This window comes from Phacochoerus africanus, chromosome 8 (genome assembly GCF_016906955.1).
Source record: "Phacochoerus africanus isolate WHEZ1 chromosome 8, ROS_Pafr_v1, whole genome shotgun sequence".
Classification (NCBI taxonomy): Eukaryota; Metazoa; Chordata; class Mammalia; order Artiodactyla; family Suidae; genus Phacochoerus; species Phacochoerus africanus.
The window spans coordinates 27,092,106-27,106,293 of NC_062551.1; the positions used below are offsets into that span (position 1 = coordinate 27,092,106).

Genomic DNA, 14,188 nt, shown 5'->3' on the forward strand with positions numbered 1-14,188 from the left:
GCGTTCTGCAGTTCTCATTTTAATCTCAATCTAGGAACTGGAAGAAGAGATTTAGGAACTGTGCGCCCAGCGCTCACCCACACTGGAACATCCAAGAGAGCGCTGGGAGCGCCTGGATCAGCTCAGATTCGCTTTTCCTACTCGGGGGCCTGGGAGGCAGAGGAGAAAGCGCCGGGACCACCCTAAGCGGTCCCCACAGCCCGCCGCCCGGCTGGCTGGCAGCACGGAGGTGGTAGGGTTTCGGGGACCTTGAGTGCCCAGGCTGGGCAGCGGCGTCGCACCCCGTGGGGCCACGAGGGTGGCTGGAGCGCTGGGTTCGAGCATCGGCAGTGAGAGCTGACTGCGCGCGAGGCACAGGCGGCCGCAGCCGTTGGGGCGCGCGGCTGTTTCCCAGGGGAGAGCCGGCCGCCGCCGTGCGGGCTCAGAGCCGCGGGCCCAGCCGGACACCACCCGGCCCGGGGGCCACCGGGGATCCTGAACACGACGACGCACCTTCGGAGGACTGGAAACCCCGGGGGCGTCCCAGACGCCCAGGAGGCATGGCAGGTTGGGGGCGGCGCGGGCGCTTGGTGCACCCCTCCGCCTCGGTGCACCCCACAGGCTCGGCATCCAGGCCGCCGTCCGCATCCAGACTCAAGGCGGCTCGAAAACCAGAGCCCCCCAGCGAACGCGAGAAGGCGGCCATCCAGAAGCGGGCCGAGGGCCGGGCCAAAGTCCCGCCCAGATTCAGGGACAGCGTCCAGCGTTTTTTCCTCTCGCCCACAGGACTCTTGAAGATCATCAGGCTGGTGAGCAGAGAGCTGGTGACGGGTAGGGCGGCTGCAGGCCGGCTTCGGCCTCAGGGAGTGAGGGATTCCCAGGGACGCCACCCCGGGAAAGCTCCCCTAATTCCCTTTGCCTTTTTCGCCTCCCCTTTCCTCCCGCTCTCCCCGGGCTCCTCGCACACACTCAACTGACCACTCAACTTGGCGCTATTCCGCAGCCCCGCACCCCAGCGCCCCACCGCCAGCGCGCTCGTGCATTGCTCAGGCTTCCCCTCACAAAGGGAATTAGGGAAGCAATGAAGATGAGAGCGGGAATGTGTAAATTAGCAAACAAACGTAACAGAATTGACCAATAAAACTGATAAACCACTAGTCAATACGATAGGGGAAAAAAATGGGGGGGGGATATATTTAAATTTAGAAGCCAAAAAGGGAATAATCGCAAACTCCCGAAGAAACTGAAAGGATTCACAAGAAGACTTTGTAAAACAAATAAATGCGAATAACTGGATCAAAGAGTTGATTTTTGAGGAAAATATAAGTTACCAAAATTGATCCCAGAATAGAGAAAAACCTAAACGGGGCCGGGAGGCGGGGGGCGGGGGATGACAGCATCTTTCAAAAATGTATCGAGCCCAGACTGTTTCACAGATTAACTCTTTCAAATCTTCATGGTATGCAATTCTGATACTCTTCAAACTTTTTCGTAGAATAGAGGAAGAAAAAACACTTTTGATCTATTTTTACAGTAACACTGCTATCAAAACTTGACCAAGTTCAGAAAAAGAAAACTAAATAGAAATGTCACTTGTATCAAGGCAACAGTATTAATATATTAATAGAAAATATTAATCAGTACTCTTTAAAAATACACCATGAGAAGAAATATAAGGGTGATTCAATACTATGGCTCTATTAAACTAATCCACCAGAAGTAAAAGGAGAAAGAATTAGAACACTCTATCACATAGGGTATAGAACACAAACAGTGTATCTGGCAAAATTCAACATTCATCACTGATTTAAAAAAAAAAAAAAAGGGAGGGGGAACGAGGGAAGAAGAAAGAGACCATAGATATTTCACTGACATTATAAAAATAAACTCAGAAGTCAGCATCATATATAATTAAACCTCAAAATTATTCCCATTAAAATGAGGAATAAGGAGGATGCCCACTATAGATGCTGTTATTTGATATTTTTCTGGAACCACTAGTCATCATAATTAGACAAGAAAAAGGAATAAGTGAGAAACATTTGAAAGGAAGAAGAGAAATATATCATTTCTTACAGCTGATAAGATCATAGATCTAAAAAATAAAATCAACTGGAAAACAATTTAAAACAAGATAATTTCTACTAACTCAGTAGAAATGAGCAAACAAGCATTTAAAATAGAAGAAAATATTTCTCTTTACAACAGCAATCAAGATGATAAAATATCTAAAATTAAATGAAATAAATGTGAGAGACCTATATGAAGAAAACTTTCAAACTCAACTCAGAGATATTTTATACTCCACTAAAATAACTAGAAAGACATACTTTGTTCTTGAAGAGTAAGACTAAATTTTGAAGTCTTTCAGTATTATAAATTAAAGGAAATCCCGCTTAAAAAACCAACAGGCTTAATTTGGGGAACTTGACCAAGACGAAAATGAGAAACATAAGCAATCTGAGAATGAGTATTTAAAGGGGGACTAGATCAGACAGGAATACAACATAAAATGAGTTGCCTATAATTTCAGAAGCACTAGAGAAGAAATCAGCAACTCAATGGAAAAAAGTCTCAAAAGTTGGAATTCCCGTCGTGGCACAGTGGTTAACGAATCCAAGTAGGAACCATGAGGTTGTGGGTTCGGTCCCTGGCCTTGCTCAGTGGGTTAAGGATCCGGCGTTGCAGTGAGCTGTGGTGTAGGTCGCAGATGCAGCTCGGATCCCGCAAAGTCTCAAAAGCATCCAGAATACATATGAGAATTTAGTATATGATAGAGGTTGGATTTCAGATCAGTGGTGTTTCCCAGTAAATGGTGTTGAGATAATCAGCAGCTGTTTGGAAAGAAAGCTGTGGCCGTACCTCACTCTTTCTATCAAAGTCAATAATGTCTTTACTCTACTTGACCTGTATATACACAGTTCTTTCTGGTATGAAATATATACTGTTGACAGTGATTGCTTTTAAGGAGACAGACTAGGGTTGGGATGAAGGAGAAGAAAGAAACTTCTATACTGTGTGCATTTTTTTATTTGTGTGTTATTTCATTTCTTAAAAATATAAGGAATTTTTTTTTTCTTTTTTGGCCGCCCTGTGGCATATGGAGTTCCCAGGTCAGGAATCAGATCCAAGCTGCAGTTGCAACCCTGCAGCAATGCTAGATTCTTTAACCCACTGTGCTGGGCCAGGGATAGAACCTGCATCCTGGTGCTGCAGAGACGCCACCAATCCCATGGTGTCACAGGGGGAACTCCAAAAATATAAGGAACTTGGAAAATAATATGTGGTTTTGTTTTGTCTTTTAATAGTCCATCTGTATTAAAACAAATCCTGTTTCTTTTGCTGCAGGGCCTTCTCCTAGGGGCACTAGTTTGTTTCATCAGTGTGGAGGCCCAGGAGTCCTATATAGCAGTCACAATTCTGGAAATCTGCATCGATGTTTTATTCATTCTAATGTATATGCTAACCCTTCACCGCTTGATGACTTATTTACATTGGCCCTTACTTGTAAGTGCTCATTTTCATAATTTGCATATAAGATGTGCCCTTGGTCCCACAGTAAAAACTCTCCTCAAGTGAGTGCAACAGAGTGATCCTCTCTGGACAAGGGTGACAGGGTGAGCCATGACAGGGTGTCGCCCTAGTCCCAGGGAAGAAACTAGCCTACTGCCCAGAAAGATTCCTTGAATCCCTTTGTCTATAGGACAACCAACACACACACACCTGCTTCCGTCTCATTATAGCCCTGAACATGTGGTACTTTTCAGTTCATCCTCAAGAGAATTCCACTTAGTATATTCAGTAGTATATTGCTTGTATATACTTGCACATGCTTATTCTACTTTTTAAACAGTGCCCTCTAACAAACAGATCGCAAGCATCCCTCTCAAAAGCGTACTTCTACAACATAGCAAAGCTGTAGAAAATTGTCACGGGTGCCCTGAAAGACTGCGGGAGTCAACTTTGTCATGCGTGTTAAGGTTCCATCTTCCCAAAGGGTACCATGTGGTGGAGTAGTTAGGAAAAGACGTCGCATAGCCTTCTTCAGTAGTTTTTTCCAGAATTTCATATTCCGGACCAACTGCAAAACCTCCAAAGCTAGTTCCTCAGGTCTCAGATAAATTCTCTTCATGTAGAGTGTGAGGCTCTGCATCCTCATGGCTGCATCCTCTCAGTTGGGACCAGATACAGACATGGGCCCAGTTCCTGGTTCCTGCCACCTTACTAGCTATGAGAACTTGAACCTCAAGTCTCCCCATCTGGGAAACTCTGCAAAGGGAAAGCGTGATGAAAGGAAGTGTCTGCAGGGTTCCTGTAACATGTAAATGATCGCAAAAGCCTTGGCACAAACTAAACATTCACTACAACATGTTCGTGGGACCCCACAAGACAGTAAGTGGCCCCCATTTGATCTGTTTTCTCTTGCACCGTGAACCCTCCTCCCTCTGACCTCACGCCTCTGCCACACTACACTTTCTTAGAGTACCTTTCTCTGGCTGTGAGGAAGGACCAGTGCCTATTGAACTAAGATTCCACAAAGATTTTCCTCAAGCATCTGAGGGATTTTCTGAAAAGGCTGCTGAGCTCTCTCTGTCCCATAGAGTGTCTGCTGCCCAGAGGGAAGCCGACCAGGCAAGCCCTGAGCCACTCTAACTGGACGCATGGGAGAGCCTCTTAGGCACGGAGGGCTAGAGCCATGGAGAGGTTTTGGATGGGCAACCAAAATCCCTGTCCGTGGAGTTCCCGTCGTGGTGCAGTGGTTAACGAATCCAACTAGGAACCATGAGGTTGCGGGTTCGGTGCCTGCCCTTGCTCAGTGGGTTAATGATCCGGCATTGCCGTGAGCTGTGGTGTAGGTTGTAGACGCGGCTCGGATCCTGCATTGCTGTGGCTCTGGAGTAGGTTGGTGGCTACAGCTCCGATTGGACCCCTAGCCTGGGAACCTCCATATGCCGCAGGAGCGGCCCAAGAAAGAGCAAAAAAATAGACAAAAAAAAAAAAAAAAAATCCCTGTCCGTGGAAATTTTCAAGGGAATGTAAAGGGACTGCTTTTGAGCACATACCGTGTACCAGATACTTGTTCATAGAGATTAGCTTCTTCAATCCTCACACCAACGAGGAGAGGCTGCGTTCACCCTCCCTCCCTGTTTAGCAGATGAGAAACTGGGATTCAAGAGACGAAGCTGCCCATGGTCACGTGAGGCACAAAGGACACTCAGATTCGAGCCCAGGTCTGCCTGACTCTCAAGCCCGGACTCTTTCCAGACTTTAGGCCATTGCTCTGTGAGGACTTTTCTCCACCCTCCTTACAGCTTTGTCCTCCTCACAGCCTCTCGATTTTTATCTTCTCCGTATCCTCTCATTTTTCTTATTGTTTTCGTAAAATGTGGAGGCAGCAGTGAATTGATTTTGGGGGTGGGGGCAGGGAACAAGCTGTTGGGGGTCGGGACTAAGGGCTCCAGGGCACAGGGGTCAGTGGCAGCAGGGGTGGGGGGGGGACGGGAGCCCCCTGAGCAAAGCTCCAGGGCCCTAAAGGTGGAGAGCAGGAGGGAGGAGCCTTGGGGCCCCGTGCTGCCCTGGAGGGGCCGGGGGAGTGTCCAGGACGCCTCAGGGACAGGCCGGAGATGGGTCTCCCAAGCGAGAAGCAGGAAGGTGTCCCATGAGAGGAGCTGTTCCCACTGTCACAGGCAACTCAGGCCAGCTGGTGTAGAGCCGCAGGCCTTCAGTCACCTCTGTTAAAGTCAGGCCCATTTTGCCACCTCTGTCCTTGGGGGAGAGCTCTTCTCTTCAAAGAGCTTCAGGAGCCCAGAGCATGACTCGAGGCGCCTGCCTTTTTCTTGCTCCCATCCCCGGGGTGAGGGTAGGGGGGCTGGAACAGCACAGGGGGACTGCCTGCTGGGCTCCCAGGAGCGTCCTAGTTGGGAAACTCTTACCAAGAAGGCTGCCCAACTAGCTAGCAGTATCCAGCAACCTTATGTTAACCACCATAGTTGGTCAGATGGTGAGTGATCTAATTGACCCGGAAGGTTTTTTTAAAAGGCCGATTTTGATTGCATAACTCTAAATATAATGAAATTCATTGAATTATGTATTTTTTAAAAAGGCCAATCAAAACAGGATCCAAAACTGTTCCCTTCTCCGATCCATTCCTCTCCTTTCTAATCTGCCCTTTCAGGTCCTGGAAGGTGAAGGATGTGTACACATACGGTTGCTCAGAGGGGCAAGCAGCTACCGCTGGGTGCTAACAGGGAGGCCTCGTCACAGTAGGAAATGTGCTGGTTTAGTGACAGTATCAGTGCCTAGGAAGAGACCTCCTGATGCTTCAGGAAGTAGGTGGATTTGGAGACGGGATGGCGTCAAGCTGCAGGAGTCACTTGGGAAGCCCTGTTTCTTATAGTGACGGTTCCCAAGGCTCCACACAGGTTCAAGGGCCTGCCCAGCGCTAGAGGTGTACTGATTTTCAGTGGCCGTTCTCTTAAAGGCTCACATGAAACTAGAGCTCCTTACTTCCCTGCTCCCGTGCTTGTCTGGCAAAGGGCTAAGGGTGAAAGTGTCCAGCAGGGAGATAGGATGTCTGATAAATCAGGGCTTCAGACGCTCAGCAGGGCAAAGAGTACTAGCCTCCCGTACAGATGACCTGCAGAGATCTGGAGACTCTGGGTCTTGGGGCCTCCTTCACTGCAGAGGTGATGAGGCCTGGCCTTGGGGACCCACCCCAGTCTCAGCAGCAGCTTCTCGATTTTGCGAAGAGGCCATGCCAGACAGATGGAGAGGGTGGGAATCTGACTCCCAGCCAGCCCTGACCTGTTAGCCTGGCTCTGCATCAGAGCTGGTGGGAAGACAATTTTCTTCACCCCACCTGTGGTAGGGGCACTGTCTTCATTTTTATTGGTTTATTCTTTTAATTTTTTTGTCTTTTTAGAGCCACACCTATAGCATATGGAAACTCCCATGCTAGGGGTCAAACCGGAGCTACAGCTGCCAGCAGATGCCACAGCCACAGCAATGCAGGATCCAAGCTGTGTTGCAACCTACACCACAACTCATGGCAACGCCGGATCTTTAACCCACTGAGCAAGGCCAGGGATCGAATCCACGTCCTCATGGATTGGTATCAGGTTCATTACCGAAGCCACAACAGGAACTCCGTCATTTTTAGATTTCATTATCAATTTTACCCACCCTAGTCTAGTGTTACCTATCGGTATATCCAAGAAAAGTACAAATTATAATCACTGCCTTCTGAATAGCCCATATTTTTAATAATTCTACATGGTAACAGATATTTCCCAACATGGTTAGATAAAATGAGTTCTGGTCAAGCTGATGTTTTTCCCAATAGAAAGCAACTTAGAAAAAAGGGCATAATAAACAAATATTTAACTAAAACTCTGTTGAAGGGATGATTCCAAAACCATAGGCAATATCTTTACATTTATAAAAGGTATCAGCTTTAGAATGTTCCCTTCAAATAAGACTGATGAGAACAATTCTGGTGTTAACTGCCATGTTCTGCCATGTGTTTGGAGACCTCCAAGGTGCAAATGGAGCCAACAAAAGTTGACATTAGCTGAATACCATATAATGTTTATTGTATAAACACCCTTGTAACAAATGCAACATTTTGTGAAATAAACTGTAAATGTTTAACCTCTTCCTAACATTCAGTGATTTTAAATATATATATATATATATATATATATATATATATATATATATATATATTCACCATCCAAGCATCTTTTATTTTCTCCCTTTTTTTTTTTTTGTCTTTTTAGGGCTGCACCGGCAGCATATGGAGGCTCCCAGACGAGGGATCAAGTTGGAGCCACAGCTGCCAGCCTATGCCACAGCCACAGCCGCTACAGATCTGAGTTGTATCTGTGACCTACACCACAGCTCACAGCAATGCTGGATCCTTAACCCACTGAGCAAGGCCAGGGATCGAACCTATGTCCCCATGGATACTAGTCACATTTCATTTCTGCCGAACCACGATGGGAACTCCCTCTTTCCCAATTTTAATTCTACACAATTTTATCTCAGGGAACAGTTTGGGAACTTTATAGAAAAAATAATAGTCAAGTCACAAACCCATCTCTCATTTTGTCAGAGGAGGCTATGTAAGTCAACAAGGTATTTAGTCAAAGGGAAAAAGAAAAAGATTGTGTGATGGGTAAGGATGGTATTTATGGGGAAGCCGGAAGTCCTTCTGGACGTGGCACGGCTCAGCTGTAGTTTCACATTCCCTCCTCTCTCTCTGTCTGTCTGTCTCTCACTCACTTTCTATCGTGTCTCTTTCTCTCTCTCTCTCTCAAAGATGAGGCCCACAAGAGAGTCTGTGTCTAAGGCAAAGGGAGGGGGTGAATCAGGAGAAGGCCCTTGGGCTCTCAAATCAGACTGCAGAGGGTCACAGCCACTTACCGGCTGAGCAACCCATCTGTAAGCTGGGGACGAGGACAGTTTGTTGTGAGAATCAAACGAGAACACCTTGGCAAAGTAGGGGACACATAGTAAACACTCAAGAACTGTGAGCTACAATAAAAATGTCAGGTACAAAGCAAGCGTGACCTCCAAGAGACAGTTCAGGAGAGCCCTTCTTTGCAAGTAAGGACCAGAGTAAACTATGATCTCCAACAGCCCAGCGAGGAGATGGAATTCTGACAGGGAGTCAACGATTGGCTAACCGAGTCTGCATTTATTTTAGTATTAGCATTATTAATGTGCTTTTATCCAAATTCTCAATGATCTAGATCACAGCTCATTAATTTTTATTTTAAAAACTTTACACTCCTATAAGAGTCCTTGTTCACATCTTCGAATATCTTGGTTTACACCATCCTCAGATGCTAAGCTGCCTGCAAAGCTACAAACCACTGTCCCTGCCCTGCTGTGGGCAGACTTCTCGCTTAACCTACAGAAGCCAACTGGAACTGACTTCCGGCCCTCACCAGCCCTGCTTCATGTTCCCCTCCGTGCTCTAGTGTTACCCACCAGGAGCCCAACAACAGATATCAGTGCCTTTCCAAGAGGAAAGTCCCATAATACGGCTCTTTGCTCACTCATCTCAATAGGAAGACCACATGGGGTTCACAGGAAATTTACTATCTGTTCACATTTTGAAGGCAGATGTCAAGAATCTACACTCTGATGCACTCCCGCTGCCAACTAGACGTCAGGCACCTTATCTAGTGCTTTCAGATTCATTAGGCCGTTTAATCCTCAGAGGAACCCAGTGAATGCCCATCAGGATCCCATATCAAAAATTAGCCTGCTGACACAGAGGGCAGATAAAACATACCCCAGGGGGAGTTCCCGTCGTGGCACAGTGGTTAAAGAATCCGACTAGGAACCATGAGGTTGCGGGTTCGGTCCCTGCCCTTGCTCAGTGGGTTAAGGATCCAGCATCACCGTGAGCTGTGGTGTAGGTTGCAGACGCGGCTTGGATCCCGCGTTGCTGTGGCTCTGGCGTAGGCCGGTGGCTACAGCTCCGATTCGACCCCTAGCCTGGGAACCTCCATATGCCGCGGGAGCGGCCCAAGAAATAGCAACAACAACAACAACAACAAAAGACAAAAACAAAAAACAAAAAACAAAAAAAAACCGTACCCCAGGGGAGCTGGCGGGCCGAAAGAGCGGATCCACCGAAAACACTCTCACCTCATTTGTCCCACACCATTGTGATCCTCCATAACCCACGCCACGGAAAATGCCAACGATGGATGTTGCACGTCCAACCCAGGGCCTTCGTTCACTTCCTCCTTATTTGGGTGTCCCTGATGGGAGGCAAAGATGACTTGAGTTCTGACTCCACTCCTTGGCAGATATTCAATCGAAAGCAAGTTAATGAGCTCCTCTAAGCCTCTGTTACAGTCTCTTCAAATGGGGATCCTAACAATACTGCCATTGGAGGGTGTTTGTGAGAGTTAAATGAGATCATAACCCGGAAAGGCTCAGCCCACGGAGGCGCTCCACGACAGCCATCAGAGCAGCGCTCCTTGCTGTGGCGGTGCAAGTGCCAGACAGGTGGACACCATCAAGTCAAGCCACCAAGACTTAGAGCCTTAAAAATGTTCAGATTAGCTACCCGGGCCATACAGAGGTGACAGGACCATGGGCTTTTGCTCCTCCCCACACACTGGTGCCACTGATTTGTTGAGAACCCTCTCTTGCATGATGGCTCTGCTAGCAGAGCCCCGCGCTGCTGCTCCTCCTCGGTGGTGTGCCCCACCCCTCAGCCTCACCCTTGACCTTGCACATGGAGAAACAGACAGTTGAAGAACCCAGGACGCATGTCCAGAAAGAAGGACAAATAGCCTATCAATGTCAGGGCAAACCCAATTCTGGTCATGTTTTAGGAAAGAGCGAAAGTCAATTTCACCTCAGAATATTAGGCCTGATCCTCAGATGGGTTCCTGCCTTCTTGGAAGGTGTGACCCCACAGAAAAAATACGATCTAGCTTTCAGAGTATCGGTCCTACTGATTTGCGGATTTGGGAGTGAAATTAAATCAGTCAAGTATTCATCTAAATTTTTAGTTTTATATTAAACGCATTATGGAATAGAATGCAGAATCTATCTTAATTTAAAATACAAAACTTCAGGAGCTCCCGTCATGGCGCAGTGGTTAACGAACCCGACTAGGAACCATGAGGTTGGGGGTTCAATCCCTGGCCTCGATCAGTGGGCTAAGGATCCAGCGTTGCTGTGAGCAGCAGTGTAGGTTAAAGTTGCAGCTCGGATCTGGTGTTGCTGTGGCTGTGGCGTAAGCCAGCAGCTGCAGCTCTGATTCAACCCCTGATTCAACCCCAGCAGCTGCAGCTCTGATTCAATCCCTAGCTGCGTCTGGGAACCTCCATATGCCGCGGGTGTGGCCCTAGAAAAAAAAAAAAAAGATAAAAAAAAATACAAAACTGCAGCAAGATCATCTGTATGGAGGGTCAGTTTGGCCAAGGCCCCCAGACCTTGAGGTTTCTTCCATGTTCATTTTCCTATGCCCTTTAAAAAGTCCGATGGAAAAGTTGGGTTTTTTTTTTGGGGGGGGGTTGTGTGTGTCCTTTTAGGGCCACACCCGCAGCACATGGAGGTTCCCAGGCTAGGGGTCTAATCGGAGCTGCAGCTGCCGGCCTACACAACAGCCACAGTAATGCCAGATCAGGGCTGCATCTTCGACCTACATCACAGCTCACGGCAATGCCGGATCCTTAACCCAGGGATTGAACCCACAACCTCATGGTTCCTAGTCAGATTCATTTCTGCTGAGCCACAACAGGAACCCCCCCCCCTTTTTTTTAAAAAAAAAGAGTGTTCTTTAATGAAATTAAATCCATTTCTGTGGACAGACCTATCCAGCACCTTACAATCATATAAACTCATGTCTCTGGAAGATATAAGAATTATGCTGCTGAGGGTTTCTCAATATTAGTCAAAGGGAAAGTTTTTAAAAGACAGCCATCCTTAGATGGGTAACTAATTTCAATACTTTCTGAAATTACATTTTCATGTAAATTTGACAACTTTCAATTCTCTATTGCAGGATCTTATCAACAGTTTCATTACTACTGTGTTCCTTTTAGTAGTTGCGGCCCTGGCGATGCAAGAAAAGGAAAGAAGGCATTTATTCTATGTTGGAGGGGTAAGTAGAGGCCTTCATGACTCCATTTAAAATCAGTATTTCCTGGCTCTTTGAAAAGGGAAACTGGTAGATCATCATCATTTCATTTACAGAACATCTCCACTACTACCCCTTATCTTCCTCGCACTGACTTTTTCCAGATGATCTGAAGGTGCACAAACTCTAAGCTCATAAAAATCCCCATTCTTTTTTTTTTTAAGGGCCACACCCACGGCATATGGAGGTTCCCAGGCTAGGGGTCTAATCTGAGCTGCAGCTGCCAGCCTACGCCACAGCCACAGCAACACAGGATCCGAGCTGCATCTGAGACCTACACCACAGCTCAGCTCACGGCAACGCCGGATCCTTAACCTGCTAAGCGAGGCCAGGGATCGAACCAAAACCTCATGGTTCCTAGTTAGATTCGTTTCCGCTGCGCCACGACGCGAACTCTGATGAAAATCTTCATTCTAATATTCATTCTCCAAATAGGTACAAAACCAAGGCTACAGAACCCCTTTTGAAATTCATACACACCATTATTTTAAATATTGTAACAAGATGTTCTTGTCTATAAAGAGGAGTTTTCTGGATTAGAGATTTACGTTTTTATTTATTTTATTTTATTTATTTTATTTTATTTTATTTTTTGTCTTTCTGCCACTTCTTGGACCGCTCCTGCGGCATATGGAGGTTCCTGGGCTAGGAGTCGAATCGGAGCTATAGCCACTGGCCTACGCCAGAGCCACAGCAACGCGGGATCTGAGCTGTGTCTGTGACCTACACCACAGCTCATGGCAACACTGGATCCTTAACCCACTGAGCAAGGCCAGGGACCAAACCTGCAACTTCATGGTTCCTAGTCGGATTCGTTAACCACTGAGCCACGGCAGGAACTCCAAGATTTACATTTTTAAATCTCAGAGAAAGAATGATTGTGGGGTGGGGGGGGAGAAAGTGCGTTGTCGCAAGTGAGTGACTCAGCCCATTTAGGAAGGAAGTTCCCACTCCAGGCCAGGCACATTCTGTTTTAATCTGTACAACTCTCATTTTTACAGATATGGGAACTGAGGTTAAATACATTACTCTGGGTCACAGGGCTGGAACAAATCTTCATCACAGGAAGAGCACAGGAAATGGCAGATTAAATGCTTGGAAGACAGGGGGTGGAGAGTGGGGTGGGCGACCTTAATCCAAGAAGTTAAGCAAAAGGAACAGAAATTAATCCAGAAAAAAAAAGATTCAATTCTTTGAATTCATTTCATAATCAGTAAGTATTTGCCAATCCCATTGGGCTGTGCCAGACCTGAGCTTAGTGCTGGGAATACAGTCCCTACCCCCTGAGGGAGCTCACAGATTAGCTAGAGCAAGACCTACCTAGGAAAAGTTCATGAAAGCAGCCAGGAATTAAGTGACCATAAGAAGACACACCAGGCAGGCAGGAGCCAGGGAGCACTTGGAATCTCAGGTGTTGTAGGCCGCTGACCCCCATCTATTAACTGAGTGGCCAAGTCTTCTCATTTTTGCCAGAAGCTCCCACCCCTTGGTCTCCATCAGTTCTTACCTGGATGGCAGGAACCCCGAAGTCCCTTCACTGGTCTCCCCTCCACCAGCATGGTTCACTTTCCATTCATCTCCTGACAGACAAGTGGGCTTTCTGAGTGTGGAACCTCATCTCTCCTCTTGATCAAGTCCCAGATCCTGCACCTCTCCAGCCTCAACTCTGTCCCCTCACACCACACCCAGGTCTCAGCCACCCCAGATTCCTTGGAGACCTCCTCCAGTACCTGGAGTTCCCCTCCTCCTAGTTGGTCCCCTTGGAAACTCTTTCTTGCCCTTTTGAACATAACCCAAGAGTCCTTTCCACTAAGGGACCCCTCAGGACCCCAGTGCCACTTGGAGCCTCCTAAAATCAGTACCCTTCTCTGGTCCTGGTGCCTCTGGGCTCACACGAAGTCGTCACTGGCAGAAAAGCCCATTTCCCAAATCCCTTTCTCTAGGAAAGACAGATGGGCTGCAGCAGCCAACAGGGCAGACATCAAGAAGGTGGTAGTGGGTCGGAGACTGACAGGAGGCTGCCCGCAGCCACCTCCCCCAGCCCCCACGGGTTTGGGGGGACAGGTGGCTGTGAAGCTGCAAAGTAACCCCACCTTCCTTCCATTCTGCTCTTGTGCCTGACAGACCCTGTGTCTCACAGCGGCAATAGTGTGTCTCATTGACGCGACTGTGGTCACCAAGACGATGAGGAAGAACATGAAAAAAGCCCTGGGAATCGAAACCGAAGCCAATCCCCCCTGGACCTCAAAACCCAACCCTACCGCAAAGGTACCCAAAAGGGGAGGCCCAAACGCACCTACAAGGACAACCGTGAAGCTACACAGCTGGTCAGGTGTGAGGGCACCCTCGCAGGCCGGAGGGTCGAGAACCTGGAAAGCACCCTCGCGAGCAGCCTCGATTTCTCCCTCCCTCCACTCGAACCAGTGAGCTCGCATGCTGTCACCCACTTCTGCCAACACGGATCATAAAATCAGTGCTGCTAAACCGTGTTGCCTTGTGTAAAAGTCGAGTTACATTTCCAGGCGCGTGCCGATGCGC

The 14,188-nt window shown here is 47.6% G+C and overlaps 1 protein-coding gene across 1 annotated transcript; it reads left to right on the forward strand.

Moving 5' to 3' along the window:
* Position 1: 1 nt before the first annotated feature.
* Positions 2 to 14,154, forward strand: LOC125133722 (CKLF-like MARVEL transmembrane domain-containing protein 1). Its single transcript, XM_047792178.1, has 4 exons — positions 2 to 788; positions 3,328 to 3,486; positions 11,516 to 11,614; positions 13,775 to 14,154. Exons 1-4 carry the CDS (start codon positions 540 to 542, stop codon positions 14,075 to 14,077), a joined length of 810 nt encoding a protein of 269 aa, XP_047648134.1. The 5' UTR covers positions 2 to 539; the 3' UTR covers positions 14,078 to 14,154.
* Positions 14,155 to 14,188: the final 34 nt, after the last annotated feature.